The sequence below is a fragment of the Mauremys reevesii genome, linkage group 4 (assembly GCF_016161935.1).
Source record: "Mauremys reevesii isolate NIE-2019 linkage group 4, ASM1616193v1, whole genome shotgun sequence".
Lineage (NCBI taxonomy): Eukaryota > Metazoa > Chordata > Testudines > Geoemydidae > Mauremys > Mauremys reevesii.
Genome location: NC_052626.1, coordinates 73,908,906 through 73,935,335, shown reverse-complemented (window position 1 = coordinate 73,935,335; position 26,430 = coordinate 73,908,906). Strand labels below are relative to the sequence as shown.

General features: G+C 42.1%; 1 protein-coding gene across 1 annotated transcript in view; it reads left to right on the top strand.

Annotated features, from left to right (window-relative positions):
• Positions 1 to 26,430, top strand: part of LOC120404863 (transmembrane protein 263-like) — a 301,093-nt gene that overhangs the window by 31,964 nt on the left and 242,699 nt on the right. Inside the window, exon 2 of the mRNA XM_039537902.1 lies at positions 8,175 to 8,265. Within this exon, the coding sequence (XP_039393836.1) occupies positions 8,175 to 8,265 (91 nt within the window). The remainder of the gene's footprint in view (positions 1 to 8,174; positions 8,266 to 26,430) is intronic.

Here is a 26,430-nt window from a genome sequence, read left to right as displayed (position 1 = left end):
CAGTCCTGGATTTCCCCCAAAAAACATGTGTTCTGCACTGCCCAGCCCTCTCCTGGACAGTCCATATATATTAGGTCTGTTGCTTCTCTTAAGGGGATCAAGATGCAACAGTCTACCACTTTAAATGGAATTACCCACACAATTCACATCAATAGATTAGTTTTGATTGAAGAATAAAAAAAGTTTATTTAACTACAAAGATATGTGTCTTTAATAGAGTACAAGTATTAAGGCAATAAAGTCAGAAATGGTTATAAGAAAAATAAAGATAAAATGCTTCCTAGTACTAAAGTGAACATGCTAGACTTGGTTCAATATAAAATTCTTACTACAGGTTCTCAGTACATTGCTGACCAAATTCTCAGGCCAGAATCTGCTCCCATGGTCCACCAGCTGTTTCTTTTCTCGTCTTAGATGAAAAGAGAGAGATGGACAGGGAAAGAGAACTTGGGGTGTTTTTACACGTCACTTATTTTATAGTTCAGTCACCCTTTAAAAAGCATTTTCTTGAGCGTGACCTCTCATTAAAGTTCTTTCCAGCTTGAGAGCAAGCAGACATGGAGTCAGGTGGAGGAAGGAGCTTCATGCTTTTTCTTTTCACCTGTGTATGCTGAAAACCAGATTGTATTTGTCGTCTTTCTTCCCCCTCTTGCTGTCTGAGGACACTGTTTACAGGTTATATGCAAACTGAGGTAAACACACATCCGTTTGTTTAAGACAGGCCTGCTTGACCAGTTCTACCTAATCGGGGCAGTGTGAGTTTGAACATGTGCCTTTAACACATAATTTTACACACAATGTTGCTACATACATTTCACCGTGATATTTTTGACCACTAAGTTGTTAGCTTTCAAATCATACCTCACAGTGCACATTTTATACAAAGATTATTACAGTAGTGTGTAGGATGTGAATACAGGGGTGCATTTCATCACAGCATCCTACTGCTAATGTTAAAGTTTGTATAAATATTCTAAAATGTATGCACGTAACTTCTTTCCTCATCTTCTTCTCATCCCTGATCTCATATGTAGAAAGCAAAGCAATATTTATTTACTACACACTTTTTATGCAATGCTCGTTATCAAAGTATCTGGGTGTATAACTAGTTCAGACAGGCTTGTGGTCTAACAACTTTGACAGTGCCTCTTTAAATTCCTGATTGTTTATTGGCATATTGATAATTCATCCAGGTAGGTGTAACATGATTATCACATAAAAGGTGGGAGCCAATCAACATTTTTAAAAAATCAATAATTGTACCGTTAGCTCTGGTCTACACTACGAATTTATGTCCATATAATTACGTCGCTCAGGAGTGGAAAATCCTCACCCCGGAGCAACGCAGTTATACCAACTGAACTCCCTGTGCAGACAGCACTATGTCCATGGGAGAGCTTCTCTCTTTGACATAGCTACCATCTCATGGGGAGGTGGAGTACCTAAGCTAATGGAAGAAGCTCTCCTGTCAGCATAGGTAGCGTCTTTGCTAAGCACTACAATGGCATAGTTGCACCGGTGCAGTTGTGCTGCTGCAGAGCAATAAGCGTAGGCACACTCTTAGAAATAAAGGCATCTGAAACAGAGATGAGGACAGACTCTTAACTAGAGCTGCACTATCTGTTATCCTTACAAATTGCACTGAAAAAATCTAACGGTAGTTACTTGGAATGAGTTGCCTGCATTAACCCAGAGTATTTAAATGATGCTTGTACAGATAGAGATAGACATTTTCCTCCAGAGCCCAGCAGCCTCTCTTCCAAAGACAAGTAGTTGGGTGCCTGTAGATGTTGTGTGACCAGCCAGAGGGGGAGCTTTAGAGCAAATAGCAAGGACTGCCTCTGCAGTACTTATAAACCCAAGGAAGAGTGATTGCACCCAACAGTGTTGTGTGATTTTGCAGATCTATAACTATATAATTTAGTTCATTACACACTAGGGTGACCAGGTGTCCTGATTTTTATAGGGACAGTACCGGTATTAAGTGCCTATATAAGACAAAGCCCCGATTACTCCCCGCATCTCCTGTCCAAATTTCTTCAAGACAGCTGCAGCAATCAAAGAAAATGCCAGTGGATTATGGAATTGCAGGACATGTGGATTCAACTTGTTATTAGATGTTGACAGATACATTACCAAACTAGCAGCAATAGCTATACAGTAAACCCAGTAAATGAGGTCAAACATGCTAATCTAGAAAGGCAAGGAACATTATAAAAAGACTGTATAATCTTATTAAACAATAATTCTTGTCACAGTTTTGAGAACCTTTTAAATGTGCTTTTTAACTGGTAAGCTTTCAATAGTAAGTAGTTGTCAGATGTTTTAATGATGTAGTCCCAATACAGGATTAACAGTACACATTCTTGTTTAGTATGTGAGATTAGTCATTAACTCCTCAGTGGAGACTGACAAATATAAATGCATAACAAATCACTTATACTTGTCCTGGCTATTTCTTATTCAGTCTGTCTTGGGCAGATCAGAGTAGAGCTGGGAGTAGATATTAGAGCTGGGAGTAGATATTAGAGCTGGATGGGAACCAGATTTCTTGATTTGGTTATGTTTGGAATGGAAGAAATTAAAAAAACAACAACAAATATTTCTAAACTTCTGTCAAATGAAGTTCCAACAAAAATGCTTTGGGTTGATTGCAATGTTTCTTTTTTGACAAAATCAAAACATTTTGTTCCAATTTAGACTTTTTCTTCGATATTATATAATGTAACATTGAAACAGTCATTTCAAAATGGAAAATACAAGACATTCTATTCCAAGAAGGTTATGCAAAACCTTTCAAAATACTGTTTTTCAATTTTTTCTTTTGAAACAATTTTTTGTGTGGAGGGTGACATGTTTCTATGAAATGTTTCAATTCAACAAATCAGCATTTTCCAAAGGAAAAATACTCCAAAAATTTCTGACTAGCTCTACTAGATACTAAGATAGTTGAACAGGAATAATTCTCTTCAATCACTTTTTTCTTTTTTCTCAGGAGCCTGTGGCCTTGGCAACAACTCTTCTAGTCTGGGTTGAATGGGGAAAGGATGACTGCAAGGAACTATTTCAGTCTTGTCCATGGTTTGTGCTGGCAGGCCAGCATGATACAAGAACATCTCTACTGGCCTCTGCCGTGATCACAGCTGGTTCTGTCTTTTTCCTCCTAGAACACATGGTTCAGGACTAGAGTAGGCTTGCATCTAATACAGACCAGAATTGCCCTCGGGATAAATAGCAAATATTGCGGCCTGCTGTAATCTAACTAGCTTCTTAATGGAGAGAACCTGATTCTCCATGCCATACTTTGCATCATCACATACACTTGTGCAAAGTGAATGTAAAATGCTGTCATCTGGTGGCATTTTGCACTCTCTGTGTACATAAGTAAAAGACAAGAGGTGCAAAGCAGCTGCAAGCAGTGAAGAATCTCTGGCTTGGACACTGGTGCTGGTGTCTCTTACAGCCAAATTTGAGTGTAGTGATTTTTCACTCATGTTGTCTGACAGAGGGGCAGATGGTGTTGGAGCTCCTCTGTAAAGTCTGTGTTTTTGGCAATTAGGTTTAATATTTTTATATTAAGCATATTTCTCCTGTTAAACTGTTATTTCCTAATAATAATAATTATTATTAATAATGAGGGGTTGTTCATGGAAAGGTCCACTAAGGAGTGAGAATGTGGGGTTGTTAGATTTGCTGATTTGGTTTGTAAATCAAAATGGGTCATCAGGCACTAAATAACTAACACTGGATTGTGCTTGACATTGTAGAATATGCACAATTTTGAACTGAAGATATCAAATGCTTAAGAAAATCCTTTTATCTTCCAAACTAAGCCATCAGCAAATCAGCTGATGCCAATTATTCTCTTTCTTGGACCCGCTGAAATATACAGCTGCTCTAATTTTACCCCCAACAGTACTGGCTAATCTATGAAGATATTTTCATGAAAATACTCTTGATTCACAGGGAATTAAACCCATTAAGAAAATACATCTACAGGTGAAAAAAATAAAGTATTTATTACATTTATATCTTATTGACATTTATGGCTATCTAGTTAGGCATATTACAACTGTATTTAGAGTACTGCACTGGCTTGCATTTCACTTCTGGGTGCCATTCCAGTTGTTTGCCTTAATCTGCAAGTTCTTCATGGTTGAGTTCTGCCTGTTCTAGAGACCCTCTCTTCCCTCCCCTTCCATCATTCAGTTAACTTTTTTTTAACCTTTCTACTCTTTTGTAGATGCTCTTGCATTTTGGGAGGGATTTGAATGAGGCAAGAGAGGTACCTTGGTGAACAGGCTTGTGTAGGTTGCTACAGCCTAAGAGGTACCATGAAATACAGTGCAAAAATTCCTCTGAGTGAAGGAGAGAGAGGAAAGGAGTATTAAGCAGACTCTCTTGGTGGAGGATAGAGGACTTTGGTAATCAGGGGCTGGTGGAAACTGTTCACCTTCAGAGCACATTTTAAAAGCTCATCTGTTTATCCCAGGCATTCTCATGGGGAAGGGATGCAGAGGTGTTGCAGGGAGAACATTTTAGTTTTACTATTTTGAGACGGTCATAATATAAATGTTGGTCCTACTAGATTTCTGTCCGTGTCTTTGTCAGTTGTCTGCACTTGCATCTAGAGCTCCAGATAGACACAATCTTATATAAACAAATAATGTTTCAGTTTTGCCAGTGGCGGTGTGTGTGGTCCAGTCCTCTTTCTTCTCCTTAAGGCATGAATAGGCAAAAAAAATGATGGATTTGGAGCAAGATATTTAAAGATGGCAGGGGGGTAATATAGAATGGGCATCTTCTCAAACCTCATATTAAATATTGTATGCTCAGCTACTGCCAGAGTCCAGAATTTCTACCTTTCTCAAAATCTATCCCAGATCCCTGAGGTGAACAAAAGGGAATATCAGGGAATGGGCCTAGCAGCTAAGAACTCCTGGGTGTTAATCATGGCTGTGACAGCCTAGTGCAACTTCTCTGGCTCAGTTTCTTCCTAATGTAAGCTGGGGTAAATAAAGCTTTAGCTCTGTCCCTGGCACGGTTCTTGTGAGGTGCGATTATTTAATGTTTATACAGTGCCTTCACTTGAAGATGTAAGGTGCTATGTAAGGGCTGTTACTAATTACAGCAAATTGCGTGAGGGAATGTATTAACATTAATGCCGCAAGTAGGGTGACCAGATCACAGGGATGAAATATCGGGACGGGGGGCGGAGCAAAAAAAATGGCGGCAGAGCAAAAAAAAAAAGGCAGTTTTGCAGGGGCCGGGGGCATTAGCAGGACCCAGCCGCGCCACCGGATCGCACACAGCGCCCCAGCCGCGCGCACTGCATTCCCCGCGGAGCCTCCCACCCCGGGCACATGAGACTCGTCCCACCGCAGGCGGGGAGCCCCGCACCTCTCCCGCTCAGTTGCACTCCAGCAGCTCCTTCCCGGCAGGGCAAGATGCTGGAGCGCAGCCGAGCGGGAGAGGCGCAGGATTCCCCAGCAGCGTCGGGGAAGTTTATCGGTTCGGGGGATCCTGGCTGGCTCCTCGCGCCAGCTGCCCCGCCTGGGACAAATCTCGCCCCCGCAGCCCCTCTCCACCACATGTCTCCGGCGGGCAGCCCACGCCCCCGGGCCACGCCGCTCACCCGGGCCCTGCCTGCTCCGCGCTCCCGGCCCCAGCCAGCCATGGCCTGTGTGCCCAGACTGCTGCACAGGGGCGTCTCCTCCCCAGGTTCGGCTTGGGATCCAATGGGGCAGTGAGGGGGCGGGGCTGGGGGCAGGGATTTGGTGAGGGATCCAATGGAGGAAGGAGGGGGCGGAGTCGGGCAAGGGGGCAAGAGCCCCTCCGGGCTCCGCCTGTGCACGGGAGCGGAGGGCAAAATTGTTTGTTTGTCCAGTGTCCCGACCGAACATTGGTCGGGACGCGGGACAAACAAGCAAATATCGGGACAGTCCCGATAAAATCGGGACATCTGGTCACCCTAGCCGCAAGTAAAAATTGCACAAGTCACAATATGCAGAAGTCCAGGTTGCAAACATAGTGTTAATATGACAGAGTAGCATATCTTGCCTGTTTTAATAACAGACCCTTTGTGATGAAGTAATATGCAATTTTCTTTTCCTGTCTGTCATGTTAAATCTGTGGCTAAGTAGCTGAGTATTTAAGCTACCTGTTCAACAAGAAGAATGGAAGTAGAAAATAGTGCACATCTGTTGTAAATTGTGTGTGGGAGCGTACAGAATGTGCAACACTGCAGGGTTAGTCTTAAACTCAATAAGCTGGAAGATGGAAAAGATCATGCAACACAGTCTTAGCATTGGATCGTAATACTTTCTAGCATTTAATTTTCAAATTGGAAAAAAAAATCCACAGCTCATTGGACATAAATGTAAGCATGTTAGCAGCACACCTATGTTTAAGTGAACCACTGTAAATTTCCAGCCACATATGTTCATATGTTTGATTAAAAAAAAATCAAATCTCTCGTTAAATCAAACGCAGTTATTTTCAAAGTGAGCAAAAGCCCAGTTCCCTAATGAGACTCTTGTCCACACTAAACTTCAGATTTCACTTGTTTTTACTGTAGGATTGTGCCAAAAATAAAAGAAAATCATGTAGTTAGAATTTTTTTAAAGGGAAGTCTGTATTTTGTTCACTTTCTCATAATATAAAAAGGGATGAAGAGGCTTTGTTTGTTTTTTGACCTTCAACCAAAAAAGCTTTTAGGCACACGTAAATCATGGGAAATCTCACATCCATTTTTTTAAGTTGCATGTGTGAAAAGTGAGAGCGGTTATGGAAACTGTTCTGCAACCTTAACTATAAGTGACTGTCACCAGGGTCCATGATAAATCTGGTAGCCTGGGGCATGCTGATGTGAGGTTATGAACATATCAATCATAGGGATTAGAAAGGCCCCAGGACTACTGGTATTGAATTGAGTGCTATGGTTAGGGGTTTGTTCCAGGAGTGGGTGGGTGAGATTCTATGGCCTGCATTGTGCAGGAGGTCAGACTAGATGACCATAATGGTCCCTTCTGACCTTAAGTCTATGAATCTATGGAAAAGAATCTGGTAAAATGCTATTGTGCTTGAGAATCAGTTTTGTATCCTATGTACATGTATAGCTTGGGGTGGGTAATCAAAATTAGCTTTTGATAGTCCACTGGGCTACTAGACTTTAGCTCACTCAGCCTTGCCTTGAAAATACTTCATGCCCCTTGGCCTCCTTTATGCCTTTTTCATTCATAGATTATAAAGCCAGGAGGGACCATTGTGATAATCTAGTCTGACATTAAATGGGGAGAGCTCTGAGTTACTACAGGGAATTCTTTCCTGGGTATCTGCCTGGTGGGTCTTGCCTGCATGTTCAGGGTCCAATTGATCACCATATTTGGGCTCAGGAAGGAATTCCCCCCCAGATCAAATTGACAGAGACCCTGGGTTTTTTTTTTGCCTTCCTCTGCAGCATGGGGCACAGGTCACTTGCAAGTTTAAACTAGTGTAAATGGTGGAGTCTCTGTAACGTGAAGTCTTTAAATCATGGTTTAAGGACTTCAGTAACTCAGCAAGAGGTTAGGGGTCTGTTTCAGGGGTGGGTGAGGTTATGTGGCCTGCAATTGAGCAAGAGATCAGACTAGACTATTACGATGGTCCCTTCTGACCTTAAAGTCTGAGTCTGAGACCTCCTGTATAAAAGGCCATAGGACTTAAATAATTTCCATTTGAACTAGAGCATCATTTAGAAAGACATCCAATCTTGATTTTAAAAATTTCCGGTGATGATGAATCGACTACAGCACTTGGTAAATTGTTCCAATGGCTAATTACCCTCCCGATTAAAAATCTTCACCTTATTTCTAGTCTAAGTTGTCTAGCTTCAACTTCCAGTGGTTGGTTCTTGGTATAAGTTTGTCTACTAGACTGAAGAGCTCTTTATCAAATTTCTTCTCTCCATATAGTACTTCTATACTGTGATCAACTCACTTCACTTAACTTCTCCGGCTAAGTTTCACCTTAATGTAAACTGGGGTAAATAAAACTTTACCTCTCTCCCTCTTCCTCGTTAAGCTAAATAGATCGAGCCCCTTGAGCCTTTCATTATAAAGCATATTTTCCAATCCTTAATCCTTCTTGTGGTGGTTCTTCTAAAATTAAGTCCTCCTTGCTGTTCTTTCCTATAGGGACCCAGCTCGGAAACACAGATGGTGGAAGATGAAGCAGACACAACCAGTGAAGAACTGCCCCCTCATCTGCAGGAGGAGCCTCCTGAAGGTACAGTACCACCACCAGGATGAGCTCCTTGTAACCCATTGGGAGACTGTTCCTCGTTGGCCAGTACAGCTTTCCTGACACAGGGCCTTTCTGTCTTGAAGGGGAGTAAGAACCTTTGCTAATGCTGACAGCTGAGTTTGGCCTCTCAGCAGGAGCTTCTGTTCAAAGAAAGCTGCACATGTTGAAGCACATGTACTGTTCCTCATGTAAAAACTGGACTCTTCGGGTATGTCTGCAGTGGAGCTGGAAGGTGCAATTTCCAGCTTAAGTAGAAATACACACACTACTTTGAGCTAGTGTGCTAAAAATAGAAATGTAGCCATAACAGCGTAAGCAGTGGGAGGGGCCAGCAGCCCTGAGCATGTACCTATGGTTTCAGAGGAGATTATACTTGGGCAGCTAGCCCTCCTGTCACTCAAACCACTGCTACTGAGTACAGTTTCAGACAGGATTGTAAGTACGTACTCAGAGTGGATAGGCCCTCCTGCCGCTTGCGCTATTGTGGTTACACTTCTATCTTTAGTGCACTGGCTCAATCTGAGCTAGCATGGGCATATCTGCTCAATGTGGAAGTTACAACTTTCAGTTCCAGAGTAGACATACCCTCTGAAAATAAGGCTTCTGATTTAAAATTGTCCTACTTGTGGACTGAGGAAAACTAGTTCCTATCTTGTCTTATTTGTGATTTACTATAATCATTGGGAAAATGTCCTTAGCAGGTTATCTGCTGTCTCTCCTTGCCTCTCTCTGCAGTGCCCTGTTATATGAACCATCCCCAGTGCAGCGTAATCAAATCCAGGTTTTATAGGTTTGCCAGATTTTTTTTTTTCTTTTTGCCATTTCTTGGAAACTGGTTTAGCAGTCTGAGGAAGAGGCTGTCAGTCAGCAGGAGGATCAGAAATGCCAATTTTAATTAAAAACCTTATTTCCAATTATGTGGCCTGGATTATACAGGGAACAAATCTCTTCTCACTGTGTGACTGTTTCCAGTGCTGTGCTGAGCAAAATAGGTGCTGCTTTCCTTTGAATAGAAGCTGCGAACACTGGAGCACATATGATTCATCTCTAGCTTTTACTTGTTTCCGATTCAGTGACTTTTAAAAAATACAATTATTCATAATCTCTCTGGAAGGCTTAACCCAGAAAGTGCTGAGCTCTTATTAACAATTTACTATTTAAAAAAAAATGGGGGGAGGCTCTAGCCTGTCAGATATCAGTGGGACCATAAACCCTTTTATTTTGTACTTCTAATTACTTTTCTTAAAGAGAAGAGCCCATCTTTTGTGTAGGCGACGCAGTGACAGTCACAGTCTCAAAGGGGATGTGTAGTATGTGAAATAGCTCTGTCACCTCTTGCTCAGCATTCTGCTGTAGCTTCCTTGTTGAGTGCTAAGTACTGGTTCTCCTGCCTTGCATGCTCTGCTGGTTCTTTAACAGTAGATTGTAATATGGAGGTAGGTGCAATGCTGACTTCTCCAGGTCCTCTTCCTACTGCTACCTTAAACTTTCAAGGTACTGGGAACAGGTGGAAAGACTGTGAATTCTCATACCATATTTAAGTTGATGACTGAATGGATTTTTAACTACATAATATATGAGGATTGCTGTTCCTTTGGCCACAATATTACTTCTTTGTGGAACCAGTGGGGATCCTGGTGTGTTGCCAGCTGCGAGGCCATCAAACTATCAGATGTGATGGTGTTTCTGTAAAATAGAAATGCAGTGAGTGATTTCTTGTGATGGGTGTGACATCTGAATGGTCACCAAAAGGCACCTGAATACTTGTTTTGTTCAAATTCTTTTTTGCCTCAAATCTGTAAGCTCTCTGGAGTTTTAGAATTATTGGTGAGTTAACAGAGGGCTGTCTGTCTGGCCTTTTAGTCTTTGGGACAATGTTTTGAACCTAAGTGAGGGAAATGTAATGGTCTCATCTCTGTCTGTAATAAGGTTAATCCAGGATGCAATCACCACACATCATGGGGGTAAGGATCTCAGTTACTGCTCTGAGTCAGGATTAAAGTGAATTTAAAGACTGAATAATCCTCAAATGGTGAAACGTAGGATGTCATCAGTGTTACAATACAGGAAATACGTTTTGCAGCTTTCACCGTACCTGGCCTTTGACCAGTGTCTTCATTCTCCTGAAGCAATTAATGTAAGGCTTGTGATAAAATGTTTGGTCAAGGAACTTGCAAGAGAAGCCTTTTGCATTTGCCTGTCATCCAGCCAGGCTGAAGGGTGATAGAAAAACGTGTAATGTTGGCAGATATATTTCATCTTGAGTGCACTGTTGAGCAGTCTAGGATAAGCACGTGTTCTCCAGCTCTTTCCATCATTGTTGATACTAGGACAGAAATATATTGAGGATGATGTGACAAGTGAAATACTCATCTCTACTGCCCTGATTGTTTACCTGTTATGTCCCTTGTCTTAAATACTGATCTCCAAGCTTACCTTTGATTTGTAAAGTGCAATTAAATGTAGCAAAATGAGATGGATGGATCCTCAGGATGCTGAATATCTACCCTCTTCTGTGCTGTCCTCTGGGAAGCAAAGGAGAGGTGGAATAACTGCCATAAAATAAACCATAGGATTGTGCTGGGGTTACAGGTGGTCCTGTATGTTGGTGAAATTAAGCAAGCTCTGTTAGTTCACAAGCTGTGGTTGTAACAATATACACCTGCTATACTTATTACAGAGATTCTAGGAGATGGGAAAAGAGCTTAGCTACAAGAGCCATTACAAAAATGGCATACAATAAGAATAGATCTTTGAAATTCTTTTAATAGAAGATGTAATTAAGCACCATCTTCTTGCAGTCATTCTTTTATTGCTGCCTGTTCCTCTTGATAACATTTTCCCAGTTAAATCAAATGCTTTGCAAAAAATACAGTTATTCATGTTGTAACTGTGCTGCTCTCTTGTTTCCTGGCATCTATGAATTGGAGACAGTGTCTGTTCGCCTTCTTATAATGAGAGCACAAGGGACGGCAGGCTTTCCAGAGTGTCTGCTCTTTTGGCTCAGTCCAATATTTCATTAAGTTGCATCATAGTGACTTCAGTTTCCAGACTGTGAAGTGCATTTAATCTCATCCTGGAGGGAGGGAAATTGGAAGGTACTGTACTATATGTAAAGATAAAGTAAAATCAAAAGCAGGTCCTACAGGGGTTGTATTGTGTTTCTGAATAATACTGTAGCACACCCCTCTGCAAATGCAGGACTTTAACTCGTTTGGTTTTACTCTCTTGTCTTTCCAGTACCCTCAGTGACTAGAACAGAGCTGTCTAGCCACAAAGCACCTTTTCTCATGCATATGAGTTTCACAAGTGCAACATGAGTAGGGAAAAGCTTAATTTCAAATGGTGACATTAAAACTACGTTTATCTTGGATAAGCTTACATAAGTGTGATGAGTAATATAGTGTTGCTCTGCTTTCTAATGTCCCTCTGTCAGCCTGATAACATTTGAGGCATTACAATATTCCTATAACGTATAGTTGCAAACAAATCATGTAAGGAAGAAATTTTGGATACGCCAGCTAAGGTAATTGTCTAGGGGTATGTTTACACTTAACACTACATATGCCGACAGGAAGGCTTCTCCCGTTGCTATAGGTAATCCACCCATCCAAGAGGCAGTAGCTAGGTTGACAGAAGAATTCTTCCATTTACCTAGTGCTGTCGACACCGGGGATGAGATCGGTATAGCTGCATCTCTCAGAGGTGTGGATTTTTTTACACTAACGAGAGATGTAGATATACCAATGTAAGTTCCTAGTTTAGACCAGGCCTAGGTTAGAAATTGGTAAGGGGGGTTTCTATCCTTAACCAAACTCCAGTATGTACTATTAATGTTTCGTATTTTTTGATAATGCTATTGTTAACTTCTATTTTACTTGTGCACTCTGCTCTGAATCCAACTGTTGTAGGTGACGGTATATATTTTAGCTTGTGATGAAAGATGACCCTACTACTGACTATATCAATACACCCTGTTTACTTGAGTTCAAATGGAGAATGATATAAGAGTTTCTTGTTAAGGATAGCAAAGGACTGGACTAAGAAGGTCAGGCCTCTAGTATGAGATCAAAGTTTATTACTCTTGCAAAATTAAACCTGCCAAAGGGCAGAGAGCAAACGTTCTCACCAGACACCAATTTTAAGGTTTTTGTTGAGAATTCCTTGTGTAGACACATGAGGGCACTGCATGCTTAATAGTGCAGCAGTTGCCAAATAATCTGTCAGTCCTGTTTCTCCCAGGGGCTGCTTTGGAGAAAATGTTCTTATAAATTGTGGTGCACGAAATCTGTGGTGTGTCAGAAGTTTTAGATACCTTGCTCGCTTCCTTGGATGGGGGTGAGATAAAGTATTTAGTCCTACAAACTGCTCTGTGATACCACATGGGTGGCTTTGTCAGCCCCCTCAATTTTAGGGGATTGGTGCTAGTATGCCTAGTGGTCTTTTACCTTTTGACTTCATGTTACTTCCTTTTTTTCATCTCCTTACTCTTTGATCAGGTCCATATCCTATGTAATAAGAAAGGGCCTTTAGCAAAAGGTTAATGATGGTAACTTGCGTTGTATGAAGTGCTTCTTACCCTGATGGTGCGCTAAATGCTTTGCAGTATACAGCAGTTCAGAGGAGTTGACAGCACCTAGCAGTGAAGGTCAGCAAATTCTGGAGTGTAACAAGTTTGTTTTAAAGGCAGACCCCTGTTTTTCTCTGGTCACCTGGTGACCTGTCGTACTTCTGGGCTGTCTGTTGTGGCATGTTAAACTGGGGGAACATAAAGCTATAAATTAGATATAGCATGTTTTAACCTTAATACTGGTGGGTCATGTCTGACTGCAAGGCTACATTATTGGTTATGACAGTAATAGGAGGATCCAGCGGGGGGAGAGGGGGGGAAGTTCATAAACCAGTTGTTCTTCTCTGATGGAGGTTTGAGATCTTGTAAGTAGTAAACACTAAAGTTCTTATTACAAAACTGTTGGGAGGAGATGGCCCTAAAGTGTGAGTCTAGTATCTGAACCATCTATATTTCTCTGAACCATAAGTTCCATTCGAGGCAGACACCTTCATCTCTTCTGAGGCAGACACATTGAATTCTATTTAGTTCATTTTAGAAGGGTTCTTTTGAATGAGAACTTCTAAAAACTAGGGCCCATCAGCTCTGCATGGTTATCATAGATCACTGCTGGCCAAACTGTGGTTCATGAGCCGCATGCAGCTCTTTTACAGTTAAAGTGCGGCTCGCTGAGCCCCCCTCGCATCCCCATCCCAATTGTCTCCCTACCAGACTGGGCAGAGGGAGATCGGTGCATCCGCCCTGCAGTGGAATGGTGGGACTGGGGGCTTCTGCCCTGAGGTGGGGTGGTGGAACTAGAGGCTTCTGCACTGCAGGGAGGGAAATTTAAGGTCTTTAGGCCTGCAAGGGGGTATCAGAGCAGAAGCCCCGGGCCCCAGCAGGCACTGCCCCGCGGAGCAGGTTGTGTGTGTGTGTGTGTGTGTGTGTTGTGACTCTTGAACTTCTGAAGATTATTGTATGTGGCTTGGAGGGTCGGTAAGTTTGGCCACTCCTGTCATAGATCCTGGAAGATTTACTGTTGAACAAGGTGTGACACCAGGGTCTTTCTCAAAACTTACCCTCACCTACTGGGCTGCAATATGCTGAGCACTGTTTGCTTGCTGTCACTACCTAAAAAGTGGCTGCATTTCATTAGTTCTATGTGTATCCCAGTGCCAAAATGCATTAGAGCCTTTTACAGGGGCACATGGTATGGTGCGTGAGGGATCCTTCAGGAGAAAAGTGCTACACCAGTCTGCAGTAGTGTTTATTGCAGCAGGATATAAATAGCTGATATTAGGCTCTAGGACTGGATTTAAAACTATCATCCATTCCATGGATGTGTATTTAACAGCTACTGACTTTATTGTAGAATAAAGATGTGGGGGTTAAATGTGATATTTTCATCCCACTTGCAGTACACGTGGTAGCCAAGTGTATCTAAGCATCAGGGTGTTTCCTATGCCCTTGCAGCAGGACCTAACTCTTTCTTGTTCTGTTGGTATATGGATCAACAGGGACACTTTCACAGCTGAGTTCTTACAGTGCGTATTGGCATTGCCCACAGATTACTGTCTTTGGGTATATGTGCATACATTTTGATGGGCTAGGCCATGTTTTTCTGGAAACCGTGGACTCTGGGTATTACCTTGAGGATCAGAGAGCTCTCAAAGGGCCAGCCACATGTTCAGTTTCAACTTTAGACCTAAATATTTAGGGCTAATGTAGGTAACTTCTGTTGGGTTCTGACCACTGCTTTATGCATTTCAATCTAGGGACTGTTGTGCATCTAGAATATTGCTGGAGCCAGTCTCTCTATTTGCAGTCACTGAGACAAATTAAGTGTATGGGCTTTTCTCCTCTTCTTACTCCCAGCACTGCAGTGTCTGCACTGGAGATGAACTTTTACCAGTGTTGTCAGTAGCTACCGGTGTGGTGCTCTGCTCTTCTTCGATAATGATAACAGTCGGCTGCGTGCGTGTTCCCTCTGTGTGCCGCCCCTGCTCTGCGCAGATAGCTGACACAGCAAACCCTGAGAGAACCCCCAAAGACCACAGACTCTAGTAAGGTATGAAGGAACCCGAGCCAGGTATATTGTCAAACGAAACACAGTAATAGTTTTCTATAGACTCTACAGGACATACTACAAATATGTGCCCCCTGGCAATGGACACAGCTCAGTCAGTGGCGGGACACTCCACCACCCTCTAGGCTGGACAAAGATGTGCACTCCAGGACCTACTTTTTATACTGTTACAGGACAGATTACTCATCCCTACTGACGTATTGAGGTACAGCCCCTTGGCTCATTAGGGTGCTGTCTCCCCTTTGATCATGTTGTTCCAGACAAACAGATCTATCCATCATGCTGTCCTGTCTTTAAGATGCACCTGCCTGTTCCTTGTTATGTCTATGGAGTGTCCTTGTATCAGGCTGTCCAGGTGCCATCTTGGCACAAGTTCCTCTTGTTAGCCCTTATGTGTGTGAATGCACCTGCTTCTAACAACCCTCTTCTCGCCAACTTCTGTGAGTGAGGCCTGCCTCTGGCTCACAGCCCAGCTTTTGCTTAGCAATGCCTGGAAGTACTTTGGTTCAGGCTTCAGGCCTCAGACTAGGCCTCTGACACAAGAGTTTGTATTTCAGGGCCTCATCTTACTACAACCAGGAGACCAAATGGTCATAGCTTTAAATCCCATGCCAGGAGTGCTACAAACATGAGCCTCAATCCTGCTACCTGCAAGTTTTGTCTTACTTTTAAAGCATGGTATTAAAAAAGTCCCTAAAGGTGACCCCTGGCATATCCAAATGGTAGTGATGTAATTCCTTCTAACTAAGTTCCTGTTTGTACCGGCTCCCAGTTTCCCTTCAAGTGATCTATATTAAGTCCTGTACCATAATCTGTGTTTAGCCAATCTAAAGAATTAAACCTTATTAAAATGCCTTGTGAGACTGAGTGTTTCATCCACTGCATGCAGTTAGTCTGCTACATAACTGTTTTCAGTCATGCTCTGGCAAGTCAGTTAAGCAAAACCACATCTTTTGCTAAGCCGTACTGGGCTGTCATCAGTCAATTATGCTTTCCAAGATTCTGTCCAACTGAATCTCTGACAATGGCATCTTTTTTGCACAGTAGATCTTAAACCAACTGCTTGGTGGTTGGCTACAGCTTCTGCCTTTTTTGTGTTTTTATGGCTAGTGGAAAACCTTTTGCCCTAAGTTATGTCCATGAAGCCCCAAGGGGGAGAAAACCACAAAATCATTTTTTCTAAGATAAAGTGCTGAGAATTGGGAGATCTGTAATCTGTTCCTGGTTATACCAGTGACTTACTGTGCGGTTTTGGACAAGTCACGTCCCCTCTCTGAAAATCAGTTTCCCCCATCTATAAAATGAGAATAACAATTCTTACTTATCTTTGGCTTCACTACTTCCTCCCTCTTCTCCCCCCCACCCCACCCCACCCCACCCCAACAGACTTCGCTGATTTCTCTGCTGTCCTCCAAAATAGTTCGTGTGTCTGCAGAGAAGGCTGACTTAGAGCATCAGCCATACCCTCCACACAGGGTCTGCCTTAACATTTTTTTGCCAGGCTTGTAAAACATTTTAACATCAGTCTAGCCTATGCACCTCCCATTATTTTATTTTATTCCTTTTATTTTAAAGGCAGCCAAGATTTTCTTTTATGTTTCCAGGTTCCCCAACGGTCAGCTGTACTTTTGCATGCTTTATTTCACTACGCTTCTTGATGAGCTCTTTTTGGTATTTTTAATTTCAGATTGCTTTTAGATTCTTGGTGTAGCGCCCGCTCGGGGTTATTGCAGTAAGAGACTTATCATTGACAGCATGAACTTCCAGTTCAGCAGCCATATTACACCTCGCTCCCAGAAACAGCATGAATGTTGTTTAAATTCTTGGCTTCATTTTCTCCCTCAGCCCTACTCTTGCTTCTACATCTCCTGGTCTCGTATGGTATAATGAGATGTTACTTTGGCTGCTCACCATCCCTCTCTCCAGCCCACACCATGTCTAGTTTTCCCCTGAAGGTGTTCATACGCTGCCCATTCTACATGTATACTCATGGTTTGCCTTCGTACAGTATTTATCGGAAGTATGCATCATCGAAATGTAAAGAAATTTCAAGTGGAAGAGCCAGTAGGAGCTTCTCTTCTTTAGACAGAAAATATTTTTTTCTAGTTATTAGTAAATGGTTCTGGGAAAGAGTCTATTTAAAAAAAAAAAAAAAGTACTTCTGGTCATATGTGTTTTGTATGGCAGGGGACCATATCTTATTCCATAATTAAAGTGACAGTTTATATTTTGTACTTTAAAATGTGTAAAATCTGAATGTGTGGATGGGATGTGTATCACAAATAACAGATATTTGCGCACACACAATTTTCAAGTTAGGCACCAAAATAAATGTAACTTGATTTCTCACATGTGCTAAGCACTCACAAGTTCTGCTGCAGTTAACAGAAGCAGCAGATGCTCAATGTCCGAAAATCAAGCTAAGCACCTGTTGCCCCCATTGACTTCAATGGAATTTATGGGCACTTATCCATCTGTGAGAAATCAAATGGCTTTTATTTAGATGCCCAAATATGGATTTAGTTGCCTAATTTTAGATACCCAGGTATGAAAGGTATGGGACGGACAATATGTATTGTTTTCATCACAAAGATTTTTTGCAAATGGAAATGCACAAGGTTCACTTCATCCACCTCTTCAAATGCAGCCACATCTGGTACGAATGAGCACAACTTTTTAATATTGCAGCAATAACACTCCTCAACAGTTTATTCTTCCTAATCTAATTTTAGGGAAGTTAAATTTAGTAACTTGATCTAGTATTTATCTTGGACACTAGGATTAATATTACCCTTGTTTTTTGTTTGTTTTTTCTTTTAAATACCAAATAAGTGTTAGTGACTACAAGTGGCCAGGGCCTCTTGGCTTTCTCTCTTCCCTGTGCTTTTGCATTATCTAAAAGAAGACACCTCTGGCACTTTGGTGCTCCTTGACACCAGCGTGACATGTAGGTTTGGTATAGAGTTGGAGGGACGTGCACCACCTTTTGAGTCATCTGCAGCACTTTTTGCAGTACCTTGGGTTTTTATTGGTGGTCTCCAATACTGACCTGACCTCTGCTTACCTTGTGGAATCCTAACAAAATCAGGCCAAAAGAACACTGAGAAAAATGGTAATGAAAAGTCATTTGGTTTTCACACTGTTAAATATGCTTATAAAACAATAGAATTTTTGTAAAAGTCCTGTTAAAAAAAAAAGTAGTTTGTTAGATATTACCCTCGTAGCATAACATTTCACGACTTGTGGCATAGTCTCCCAAAGAAAGAGATGGAAGCAACATCGCTTGAGACATTTAAAAACAAATTCTACAATGCATTAGAAAATGTAATGTAGGGTGCAACCTTGCACTAGCAACTAGATGGCGATGTAATAAAGCTTTTATCCATCTCTACTTTCTCTGAATCTCTGACTGCTGATAGGAATAAGATGTTTTTCTAATGATGTGTGGAGGATGCTCTAAAGGCAGATTAGTGGGCTTCTCTGACCTAACGTTTTGGAATTGTCCTCTCTTATCCACTCCATTTCCCACACTTTGCCTGCCTGTCTATGTTTGCTAAGAGACACGTTAGCTAATGCTGAGTTCTTAATATTCCCCTCTGCCTAGTGGGATGTTTACTCTTACTGTCACTAACATACTTAATATTGCAGTTGTTGTCGTTACCTGAAATCTGAAACTCATCATGGGGATTATCTGTCTCCTGTCACAAAATTTTTTAGTTGTTTATATTTTTGTATTTTGGTTGGCACTGAATTAATGCCTGCGTACTCTTCAGAGCATGCAGAAAGCAAATGAGGTGAGAATCGTTTTCTTGCCCTGTATAAACTGATTTTAATATGACATTTAAAGATTAAAATGGTCATACCAGACACTCCTGGCCTGTAACAAGGGCCAGGATCTGGGATTCTTAAATCAATATTGCAGCAGGTTGGAAATTAGCTTGCAAGTGGAAGAAGAACTTGATCACTTAGAATTGTCATTACTTTCCAGCACCAGTGTGTGACCTGCAGCTTGTGAGGTAATCCATAGAAGTGTAGTCTCTCCAAAGGATGGGCAACTGATCAGCAGTTTATAATGCGTCTGTGTAAACCTGTCACTAAAATAGCTAGTTAGTATCTATCAAGAATCTACTAGAGAGAAACAAGTGCTCATATTGACTACTACTAGTTTCATTTTTCTGACAACTGAACTTTATCATAAATGCAATTGACCCATGCTAAGGTTAAACACCAATGTTACTATTTGTACTCTATATACTTTGGCTATTTTCTTGTTTCTTCCTGATCTGCATTTATCTTCCAGAGAGTTCCTGCATTTCTTGGCTCCAAACACACCATCATTACGTCTTATTGTCTAAATAATTATATTTGGTTAGGCCAACCGTTGGTATGTAGAGGGATATGGGACTACAGTTGAATAGAATGTGTAAGGAACCACCTACTTAATTATATTAAATGCCAAAAAAAAAAATCCCACCCCGTACTGACTAAATGTTAAGACCACACTGTTAAAATCAGGACACTGGGAAATGCAAAGTAGGGTTCCAATTTAACACCATCGTTGGCTGTGCTGCTTGTACTGTGCGTTTTATAGCCTGAAGTTATGTTACAATATTGCAGGTTTTTGCATTTAACACTTTGGTGGGTGTTTTACTTTAAATAACAAATAAGAAAAAATTCAGAGCACTTAGCGGTGAAGCTTATAAGTGTCTTGATCCAGAGCTATCAAGCTTTTGGACCTCACGTGGTCTTACAGTGGAGTCTTTCTGTAATAATTTTTCAGATTTGAAAAACATCTTATGTTTTCCATGGAGAATAATTTATTTAGGGGCATACATAGGGTATAATTGGATGTGATTAAAAAAGGGAAATGGCTATATATCAGTGAATATGTCTTGCCTATGAGATTGATTGGGCTGTGGTACATCATCATAAGAGAATAATAGAAGCCTCATCACTTGGGAAGGTAATTGAGAATGTGGTGATAAGTCAAATCCAGCTACACTTAACTTCCTCAGATTTCTTTGCTCCATATCATTGTGAACTGAGACCAGAATATGGAACAGAGACTGTATGAGCAGGATTTATTTAAAGATGTCATACAGTTATCTCTTTGGGTATGTCTGCACTGCAATGTAAGCACTGGGTTAGTGGGATTCAAATCTGTGAATCCTGGGTTTGTAAGCCCAGGGCTAGATTGTCCACATTTTTCAGTGACCTTCAGTTAAGAATTTCTGGACCTGGGCCCCAGACCCAGTGTCCACAAAGCAGTACGCAGACCTGAGTCAAGTATCAGAGGAGTAGCCGTGTTAGTCTGTATCCACAAAACCAACGAGGAGTCTGCTGGCACCTTGAAGACTAATAGATTTACTCGGGCACAAGCTTTTGTGGTTTAAAAACCCACTTCTTCAGATGCATGGAGTGAAAAATACAGATACTTGGTACTGACATCTCTTCATCAATTATCCACATCCACCCTGGCTGAATTGGCCTTGTCAACACTGGTTCTCCACTTGTAAGGTAAGTCCCTTCTCTTCATGTGTCAGTATATTTATGCCTGAATCTGTAATTTTCACTCCATGCATCCGAAGAAGTGGGTGCTTTACCCACGAAAGCTTATGCCCAAATAAATCTGTTAGTCTTTAAGGTGCCACCAGACCTGAGTCAAACTGACGTATCCTAAGCTTCCTAGCACCCTCCCCAACAATACCGATATGGAAGACTTGAACTGGCTGATGCCGCTCATGACTCTCAGTATAGGCGCTGATGCCTCCTGTGTACACCGGCGCTTCTGGAGCAGGGTGACAAGCACATGTGGACCTGTCATGACCAGCAGTGGGTCCAGAACTTCTGCATGAAAAAAGCTACATTTTTGGAGCTTTGTAAGCTGCTTTCTCTGACCCTCCAGCATCATGATGCATGTATGAGGGTAGCCATACTGGTCCAGAAGCAGGTTGCTATCACCGTCTGAAAGCTGGCTACTGCAGACTGATCCAGTCTGTTGCTAATCAGTTTGGCATTGAAAGGCAACTGTCCATAAAGTGTGGCAGAGGTTCCTGAGGCAGTCAGGTGTATGATTTACCTAAAGTTGCAGAGCATAAATGATATCTCTGAAGTAATTGCTGGCTTTGAGAGAATGGGGTTTCCAAAGTGTGCCGGGGCCAGTGCCGGAGCCATTGCCGGGACTCATGCCCATAGTTTGCCCTTCTCAAGGACATATACATAAACTGCAAAGGGTACCTGTGACACTCTTTATGCCAAAGTAGCACCATGGAATCCCCATATTTGCCATGGTGATATGATTATGATATTTTTTGTACAAAGTATGCCTTGTGAGGTATCATTTTAAGTCTTCGTTTATTGAACATTAATATCCTGTTTGGACTGTATGTACAATCATTGAATGTGAAGTATTACTATATGTGTTACTGAAATATGTTGTGAGGTTAGAAACACCAACCACCAGCCTTTCAGTTACAACTTTGGCCTTGGTTTATGAAACCATATCCTGATCTCAGAGGACCTGATGAAATGAAGTTTAATAACACTCCCAGCAGGTATAGAATGGTGGTTGAATGTGGTTTTTTTGGTGGACTGAAATCCCATTGGTGCTGTTTACATACTGATTTTTGGATTCCAGTGTCATCAATGCTGTCCACGTTATTGTGGTTTGCTGTGCTCACAGTCATTGTGAAGCCAAAGGTGAGCCATTTCCCCCACTGAATGGACTTATGACAGTAATGGATTGCTGAATTGGTACACTCAACCAGAAAGTGAACCTATCACACTTGGAGCAGGAGGCACCCATGCAACAGGCACCCATGCATGGGCCAATAGAAGAGGGAGACTAGTATGTGTCTGAATGTTATGTAGAATGATTACAGTAAATGAGGTACTGTCACATCATACAGTGAAGTGGGGGAGTAGTTAAGTATTTTAGTTATGGATTTGAGGATGGCTTATGAACTGGGGGTGAGGATTGATGTGCATTGTACTTATTGGTAACATGACTGTTTATGAAATGGGGAGAGGGGCATGTGACAAGAACTATGGATTGATGTAAATAAATGTACTGAGAAATTGGGTACAACTTTAGTAGTTCTTTATGTGTTTATTTGAAATGTGCATTATATGATGTGATGCAGTGATAATACTTTCTTAATCAAATAAAAGCCTTTATTTTTTTTTGAACATGGATGTATTATTGTACATAAAATATATTAAACCATTGCCAGGCAAGCCAGCTGCCATTAGCACACCAAAACACCAGTAATAAACCAACACCAAAACCATTAATGAAATAGTGTATAAACTGAACATTTAACAGTGCAAACACTGACCAGTACCAAGAAATGAAGACCCTAATGTTGCATATTCCCTGGGCCCCTGTTCTCCTTTCCCTTTCTTGCATGTTTAGAATGCACTTGGCACCTCTGGACGGGGTGAAGGCCTGCAGGTAGTACATTTGTACTGCCGGCTACTATTGCATGGGCCAGCCAACTATGGAATTTTCCACAGTATTCCTGGTCTGCAGCACATGGTACCGTGGAGGGGACTCAGGACATAGTGTGGGTACAGTAGGAGCCTGTACTCTTGCAGCCAGAAGTACAAGCAGCCTCTCAAACAGGTCTTTATGCTGTGCTCTGTCTTCTTCCTTGTTCCTGCTCCATAAACTGTGCTGCATGCCTCTCCTTGCACATTGCAATTCTGTCCTGTCACTCTGTAGCCTGTCTGTGCCTTTCCACTTGCCATGAAACCTTCGCCATTCTGTCCAGAATGTCCACCATAAATTCATCATAGAAACACTTCCTCTTGGACTGATCCGTGACAGTTCTGAATCCCAGGGACCTGCTAGAGAGTGCCTGTGCTGCAGAGGTGGAGGGACCAGCAAAGGTTGAAAGACCTAAAAGCAGACATCAAGGAGTGCATTATCGTCTCAGTACTTCAAAACAGGTTCAGGGCATCTGCAGAGAAAAGTGCCTTGTATAATCTCAAGGCCAAAAACATGATATTTTGTAAAACCGAGCTTCAGTTGATTGTAAGAGGAACACTTCAGGTCCCAGAAGTTCCATGGACACAACTGAGTTAATCACAGTGAAAAGAGTGCACAAACAATGGTAAGTTTAAAATTTACAATTGCTTTTCATTTTAAAAAGTACAGACTGCCTTGCGGGGAGTGAGAGGGGTGCCTTACTGCCTCAGCTGTCTCTGCCCTTTCCAGACATAACCGTTCAGGGGGTTCTGAATAGCAAAGAGACATTTTATTTCAACCTACTAGTGGCAAGTCAGCTGTGTATGCCACAGAGGGTTTCAAACTTTTGATTTCTGAGCAGCACATGTAAAAGTGGAGCAGGCTGGTGACTTACAGAGGTGGCCCAGAAAATACATTCTTACCTGAAATTTGACTGCCTATCTGCAGTTTCTAGTATGGGAATAGTTTGTGGCTATCAGCCCCCGCAATTGGGTCAAGATTCATTGGGGGATCAACAGGATTCTGTGTTAGCATCCACGTGGATTACTGCCTCCCTATGGCTCCCTATGCAGCCTGCTCTGAAGGCATCCTGTGGACTATGTGCAAACATACATGATAATATCTACTCTCAATTCCCAGCACACTTGTGTACTACATGCAGCCAACCCCCCAGCTGTACTTTGGACATAGATTTCATCACCCACAGACTACAAGTAACCTCTCCTAGCACTGTATAGAGTTTACTGTTTCCAGGCATCCCAATATGCTGTGGCATGGCTGATTTGTATGCCATGGTGTATTAAAAGGGAAGGCAACATAAGGTTCATACTTGGCACATCTTTAAGAATTTTCAAGTTTCAAGACAAACTAACACGGCTGCTACTCTGAAACAAGTTTCTAGTAAAACTTTAATTTTAAATGCATGTTTTACTGTTTGTGCTTACCGGTGTCCATTTTGAATTTGATGTGGTTGAGGTGACATGAAGGCACTGGCATGCAATCCACTATTAAAGGATACATGCTACTGCCTGCAGTTTGTAATTCATTTTGTATTGGGTTATGAACCAGAAATTCCTCCCATTTCTATATTAACAAACATGGAGCCAGAAACTTACCAGGCTCTGGGGCTACGTCTCCCTCTTGTGTTTCTGCTGCCAGTTCTGCGTGTTGGCTGCTCCTCCAAGGGGGCAGAAAAAGGCTCTTCCAAGTAGGGACTCAGGATATGCTGCAGCTGGTCCAGTGGCAAAGCTTCCGTGGGGACCAGCGTGAGCACAAGTCACTTTGGCATCCCTAATCTGGCACTTGCCGGCTTCCCTCTGATCCTACATTGGATTCTGGGGTCAGAAGGTCTCCACTGTGGCTGACCAGACTGTTGTGAAGCACTGTTAGCTCAGTGCTCAGCATGGTACCAGCACCTGGTCAAACTGCTTGTAAAAGAGACATGATAACAGGGAGTTCCCAGAGATGTGGTTCTCAACCCTGCTTTCTTGAGCTGTTTAATCCACTCCTTACACTGGTCACCAGTCCCGTGAATCCCCAACACTTCCAGCTTTTTTGCTATTTCTTGGTATGCACGGTCACTCCTGGAACTCTTGCTGAAGCTCTATTCTTTGCTCACCTCAGTGATTAACCAAAATCTCTCTGTACTCCTGTGATCTATTAGTAGCGTACTTGGAAAAGGACTTCTTGTCAGTAGCCATCACAAATGCAGAAGGAAGTTCAGTCTGCTTGCAGCTCAGCAGAATAAATAAAATGGAAGGGTTAAATGCCGAGCAGCTGTACTAGTACCAGGGGGCCACTTCCACTTCCTGGGAGTCCTGGAATAGAAAGGAGATGGAACACCGACCCAAGGGATTGTGGGATAGCATTAGAGGACTTCCAGGACTTGAATCTGGGGAATCTGAGCCCAGACTGTGTCCACACTTCAAAAGAATGGAGTTTTCACCTGAGTCCTTATGGGACTTGGGCTTGAAACTCTGCCCCCCTCCCCACAGGGGATCCTGGAGGACTTGCTGGCCAGAGTCGGGCAGAATTGGGTGTAGATGGAAGTGGGGGTTGGGCTTGAGCCTGAATCTGAGCCCAGGCTTATATTGCAGTGTAGACATAGCCTTTGTAACGAGGAACAAGGCTGCGGGGTCCATGCTTATTTCCTTAAATATCTGAATGGCTTTGCTGCATCCACAGTAGTTTAAAATCAGCTGGAAAATGCTTCCTGTCACAACCCAAGTTAGTATACTCCATATCTGATGTCAAAGCTTTCTCAGATGATTGACCTTGGCTTTGTAATTTGTTTCCATTGGACCAAGTCCAGCCACCTTCTGTGTGATTGCAAGACATTTCCCAGCATGGTCATGTGTTCTATAAAACTAATATTTAAATCTAGATTGGGAAAAACATTAAGAAAATGTGCTCGGGGGGAGGGACAGTCAGGATATTTTCCTTTTTGTCCATCTTCATAGCTAACATCTGTAACTTCCCAGTTCATTGGTCTAATTAAGAAATGATAGCTGGGAATATTTGCTTTACATGGTCTATGTAGACAAGATGCTCTTGACAAATCGGGGGCTGCAAAGGTCAGGTTCTGACTGTGTTGTCCACGTAGAATGCTTCACACTAATTCCATTTGGTGCTGTGTGGGTTAGTGTTCTAAAAAGCAGATACAGACATTTCCTGTGAGTGTAGTGTTCACAGTGAGCTCTCTGATGGGAAAGCTATCCAGTAATGGGAATTTTCCATTCTTCTGCCTCTTTTTAATTTTCGTTTGCTATGCTCTTACTGCAGATGGTCCTGCAGAGGGCTGCAGAGGGCCAAAGTAGACATTAATCAGAGTATTAAACTGTGCTTAAACCTGTGATGACAGTTAAGATTAGAATAATAGATTGGCAATTTTTTTATATCATTGAGATTACATTTGCTGCTTCCCTGAGTTTAAGTTCCAAGACATTCAGAATCTTTTTTTTCCATGTCATAATTCATTCATTTCAAAGATAAAATTTGAAAAGGTTGTAAAGGGATTTTCCCCCCAGTTCTCCATCCTTTCTTAATTTCAGTTTCTGCTCTCCTTTTTTCCTCTTTTTCCCTCTCTCTCTCTCTCTCTCTCTCGTCAGGTTTCTGGGTGTACAGCTCATTCCAAAATTATCACCCATATGTGGAGCATGATTAAATGGGGTGTGTGTGTGTGTGGGAAGTGAGTGGGAGTTGTGTGTGTATAAGACAATATCTGAAGAATGAGGGACTGTTGAATGCATGGTATTAATTCATTGGCATGGAAACAAACAGTTGTGGCCTTAAGTTACATTTTCACATCACCCAGTGCAATTAGGTCCCACACTCATCACAAAACAACACTGAGCCAGTTCAGTAGGCCCCCACAGCGCAACTTAAAGCAAAATATGTCCTCTAGGCTGTGTTCAAACACCACATGCAAGGTTTCAAATACAAAAATAATGCTGTCCAGAGTTGTGAATTATAATAGATCTGATCTCGCAGGGAGCTGAGTGCCCTCAACTGCTATGTCTCAGGTGGGAACTGAAGGTACTCAAT